At 51.8% G+C, this 5,165-nt stretch overlaps 2 protein-coding genes across 2 annotated transcripts in view; both read right to left on the bottom strand.

Annotated features, from left to right (window-relative positions):
- The window catches only part of USP4 (ubiquitin specific peptidase 4 (proto-oncogene)), a 54,891-nt gene extending 50,581 nt beyond the window's left edge, over positions 1 to 4,310 (bottom strand). The window contains exon 1 of the mRNA XM_010573707.1: positions 4,293 to 4,310. Coding sequence (XP_010572009.1) covers positions 4,293 to 4,310 — 18 coding nt within the window. The remainder of the gene's footprint in view (positions 1 to 4,292) is intronic.
- Positions 4,238 to 5,160, bottom strand: GPX1 (glutathione peroxidase 1; the record flags this gene model as incomplete). Its single annotated transcript, XM_010573721.1, is given in 2 exon segments — positions 4,238 to 4,879; positions 4,981 to 5,160. Coding segments are annotated over 2 exon segments (546 nt in total), but the record flags the coding sequence as incomplete, so codon positions are not given.
- Between the last annotated feature and the right edge of the window lie 5 nt (positions 5,161 to 5,165).

The raw sequence follows: 5,165 nt of genomic DNA on the forward strand, positions 1-5,165 counted from the left end.
CCCCCGTCGGCCCGGGAATGCGGCCCCTTGGCGGCCGCAGCTCTCCCCGGGCCTCTAGTGCTGGCGGGGCAGCGAGCAGGCAGGGCTGGAAGCTGCGAGGGGGCAGGGAGGCCTCGTCCCCGAGGTGGCTCCGTGGCCGAGAGGGTCTCCCGGGGAGGCCTCCTCCAAAGCAGGTGGCGGAAGTGTTTGGTGTGGACTCCGTGGTTTCAGCGTTACATGCTCCGTTTTCTGTGGCGACTTGACTTCACGGAGGCCTTTGGTCAGAGCGTTGGCTAGGGAAGGAGGCTTCAAATTGTTAACAGGAATAGATGGGAGGATGGGTCTGATTAACCAGGTGGGGAGCGCTCAGGAGTTTCGAAAGTGTCTCTGGAAAGACTCTCCCAAGAAGCAATTTAGGCATTTGTCGCTCGAGTAGCATATCCTGTGCTGTTTTAGGAAGCCTGTCCTTCAGAAGTGGGAAAATTGGGAAGGATTCAGATGATGATTTAGAGACTTAAAAACCTGCTTTAAACTGGTACACCAAAGAAATCCATTTACCTCACAGAAAAAAAGGCAGGGGGTGATGTGCTGGGGCTGTGACTGTCTGTGCAGGCGAGCACTCTTCTGGGCAGCCAGTGTCCAGCAGCATGGTAGGCAGCTAGGCTCTACCTCCTGCCAGCCAGGCCTGGCAGTGCTGCAGCTATCCAGGGTAAATTGCTAAAGGCCTTTTATGTTTTTGATGGCAGGGCAAGTCCATCCACTTAACACTGAAAAAGAAGACCCATTTTCTCCTTCCAGTGAGAGTTGAGTCCTGTTACTTACTCCTGTTTTTCTCAAAGGGCAGGGCCCCTTTGGGCTTCAAGGAACTAACACACCCTGTTATGGCAAGACTGGGTGTGTTTTTAAAATGAGTCAGCTGTTCTGAGATAATGCTTACGTGGCTGACCTCACTCTTCTAATGAATTACCTATTCCTAATAGAAAATCCAATAAACAATTAAAATGGTCTCATTCAAAGCTTCCTGATTCAGTACTAGGAAATGACATTATTACAGTTTCACCGTAGATGGGAGTGTCTGTGTTCTCCTGTGTCCTCAAGCACTTTCCTTTCAGCCATTCGGCTTCCTGCCCTTGTCTCCAGCTGAACTAGATGGCTGCTCGCTTCGAGAGTGGCACTGACAGGAACAAAGCCCTTTCAAGTGCCACCCAGTTGGAGGCAGGTGTTTCCTACCTGCCCTACAATGATGATCAAAAACAGTGACTAAAATCTATCTTAAAAGTTAGTGGGTGCAACAAAGCTCAGCAGGAAGAGAAAGGGGTTTTAAATAGCTGAAAGAACATTTAACAGGCTGAGTAAGAAAAGTCTTAGGCTCCACTGGATGGCATTTCCATTGAGTAGACACTTCTGAACACCACATCTCATCAGCCATGATTTCAAGAGATGTGCTAGGGTTTGGTGGGCAGAACACTAGGGAACCTGGGAGAGGGAGATAGGGGCAGGAATAATAATCTTCTTTGCAGCTAGTTAACACTCCTGACAGCTTCAAATACCTGAACTTGCTTAAAGATTTAAGAAGTTGATGGCAACAATCAGCAGCTAAGGGAGGGAAGAGGGGAGAAAGGGAGGGGGATATGTGGGACTCTGATATGTAGAAGAATGGAAAAGCAGGGTGATCACTAGCAAGGATTAGCTGTTTGCAATAAAAGTGTACAAAAAAAATAGAGTGTAGGAGTGTAGATGTGGCAGACACCAGATGTTGAAAGGACAACATCCTCAAGCCACGGAAGCATCCATGTGTGCTAAAGTAGTATTATTTTAAGGTTTCCTTCTGAGTCAGTCTGTTTCTGAAATTACAGAAATAGAACTCGGCCATTTTGTAATGCCTGAGGAATCACCTGGGATTCTTCAGATCTACCCTCAGCATAGAGCTGCTACCTGTAGCGAAACATTTTCATCCCTTCTGGTCACAACACCAAATAACATTTGGGCACAAGAACCTGCGTGGGGCTGTGCTCTTCTGCAGGTGTTGCTGCCGAAGGTTTCCAGCCTGTAGGCTGCCCTTTCCACCACAGCCCGCTTTACCCCAGAAGCCACCTACTCTGGAGAATGCTGAAACGAGACAGGGGATAACAAGGCTGGGAGGCTTTTATCTACACTGCAGAGTTCCTGCTGGGTGTGCTTACACTGGAATCGTTCATTTTCCTGCTGGCATGGCTAATTTTCATCCTGGAATCGCGTCACTGTACTTCTGCTGGCGTGGCTCTATCTGTTCTGGAGCTGCTGCTTTGTTTTTCTGCTAGCACAGCCCCAGCAGCCGGAAGGTAAATAAATCCCTTGGCCATTAGCACTGAATAAGCACGGCGTAAGATGCCTTTCTGACCGGCGGGCTCAGTGATAGACCCTTTCTGGCAGGGGTGCCACTGGAACAGCAGCAGTTGTTGGGATTGGCTCCCCCACGGCAGTGGGGAACAGGCAAAGCAAAGGAGGTCCCACTCAAATGGCTCAAGTTTGGTGAGTCAAGATTGAGGAAGTGCCACAGCTCGTGCGGAGAAAGATTTTTCAATGCAGTGAGTTCCTGCTGCCCATGATCCTCTAGACTCTCCACGTATTTCAACATCCTGCATTAACGAGGGAAGTAGATTCAACTGAAAAAATAATCCCCCAAATCAAGCAGCTTCTGCTCCAAAGCTGAAACAGCTACTGAAAACATCCTGTTTTTCCACAAAGCTGTACTGGAAGTTAAGAAATAGCCCGGTGAGGATTGTGCAATCCAAGTTCAAAGATCGATGACTCAGGGGCAGCGGCAAGCAGGGTGGAGCCGGCTGTAGGTTTTGCCCCACTGTCTCTCCTCAGACTGGAGGGGGGCCTGAATGTAGGTACAGTAACAAAGTAACCGGTGAATTGGTGAGGTGAGAAGCTATGAACAGGAAAAAAGCGAAGAACCTCAAATCCCAAGTGTTTTTAATTATGAAAACAGTGCACTGATGCTTGAAAGTGTTATGCCTTCCCTTTGAGAGCCCGAGTTTCTAGTCTGTGTTGAGTACTCCTCAGTCCAGCACCAAGTTTATACTCAGTGCTATGAGGCCTCGTGAGGAGTGCCTTGTAATGCAAACGTGCTTACAGAGCCATTTAAGGAGTGAAAATTTACCTGCAGAAGGACCTGAGCCACTGGGCAGTAAGATGGCAGGTGAAATTTGGCACAGGCTTGCGGTTTTCCAGGGGAAACCAACCCTAATTCCAGCCATTTGGCAACAGGCTGTAAACCCAGGATTGCCACACAGCAACAACATGCCAGGATTGTTGTAACAGCTCCATGAAATACCCATCAGTTCCGTGGTTGGCCGGAGTCAAAAAAGTGTTAGGGAAGGAATAAAAAGAAGAAAATACTGCCTGAACCCTGGGCACCTGCACTTTGTCACATGCAATTCCTGTTCCCAAAGGGCAACAAGGACACTCTGAGGCAAGGCACAGTTTCCGTGGGAGAAGTGGTTGAATGCGCCGGTATTCTGCACTGGGAACACAAAAGAACTGGTTCTTTCTGTGATTCCCTGCGTTGGGGATGCACAAAGGTGATACGGGCTTCATGTAGGACTGGGTGAGTATGTAGAGGTCCGTGTTGGGCTACCACCGATGCAAAATGGGATAGAGCCAGGAGATAGCGAGGGGGCAGTGGCTCCGCAACAAGGGGAGGGACAGCGGGCGCTCCTGCTCTAAGGTCCCCCCTGAGCATCTGCTGATGGAGGCCAAATGACAAGGTGCGCCTTGGCCAAAGAGCTGTTCTTCCCCAAGCCCTCTTCCAGCACGGCTGGAGCAGCGCAGGCTGCAGAATCGCTCATCTACCTGCCTGAATGGTTGTTAACCTGTCGTGGCCTGTCGTTGGTAGCCAAGTTGGAGTTTGTCAGCCAGTGTAAAATCACACCCTGGCCATGTGCCGCTATGTCTTTCCTCCACAGGCAAGCCTCAAGTGAGGTCCAGTAAGCAGTTTTGCAAAATATTTCTGTTCTGTGCCGCCCCCCGCTCTGCCAAGCTCGTTACGCGCAGGGCAAGATGTGGCACTGATTCACAGTTTGCAGAGCCCGCAGATGTTGTTTGCCCATCACACTGCCCTAGGTTTGCATTCAGATTTCAGCCTGACTGCGCTATCGTGCTCGAGTGCTTTGAGTCAGCCCCTGTGAGCACCCACACGAGCTGATGAACAGGTAAGATGGCCACAATGCTTTACCCAACTTGCCCGGATTTATAAAGCCACAGCCGTCAAGAAAGTACATGTATTTTTTTTATTCAGAGAATCACAGTAAGCTACTGAGACTCACAGCTGCTTTCCCCGGCATAGTTTCCCAAACATTCACATGCAACTTTTGAAAACATCAGGTACACTTCGAGAATTTGGAAGGTGCACCATCATAAGCAAAACCTGCACGAGACATTGGGATTTCTGCCAGAGCAGCAGCCCCCTGCGAGAGAAACAGGCAGGAGCACAGCAAGCTGAGCAGGGAGGGAGGGGGCCGGGCCGCGAACGCTGCGACGCTCGGCTTTATTCGAGAACATTCCTGGGTACCTTCTGCAGAAGCAATTCAATATCATCCTGGATCTTGATGGTTTCGAAATGCCGGCTGTAGCGTTTGAAGGGCACGCCGTCGGGGCCGATGAGGAACTTCTCGAAGTTCCAGGAGATGTCGTTGCGGCAGACGGGGGACCAGATGATGTACTGCGGGTTGGTCATCAGCGAGGAGGGGTCGTCGTGCGGGAAGGGCAGCGCCTCTCTCAGGAAGGCGAAGAGGGGGTGCGCGTTCTTCCCGTTCACCTCGCACTTCTCGAACAGGAGGAAATTGGGCTTGTACCCGTTGCCGGGACGAACGTGCTCCAGCGAGAGCGGGATCTCCTCGTTCGTAGCATTTTCCTAGGGACGCGAAAAGAAAACCGCCCCGAGCGAAGCCCGTGAGAGCCCAGCCGGGGACGGGCGGCTCCTCCCCGCTCCCCGGCCCCCGCCGCCCGCCCCACCTGGTGCCCGAACTGGTTGCAGGGGAAGCCGAGGACCTGCAGCCCGCGGGGGCCGTACCGCCGCTGCAGCTCGTTGAGCTGCAGGAAGTCGCGGGTGGTGGTGCCTCAGAGCGTCGCCACGTTGGACACCAGCAGCACCTTCCCCCGCAGCGAGCCCAGCGCCAGCGGCTCCGCCGCGCCCAGCG

Source organism: Haliaeetus leucocephalus, unplaced genomic scaffold (assembly GCF_000737465.1).
Source record: "Haliaeetus leucocephalus isolate CR32 unplaced genomic scaffold, Haliaeetus_leucocephalus-4.0 Scaffold2, whole genome shotgun sequence".
NCBI classification, from domain to species: domain Eukaryota; kingdom Metazoa; phylum Chordata; class Aves; order Accipitriformes; family Accipitridae; genus Haliaeetus; species Haliaeetus leucocephalus.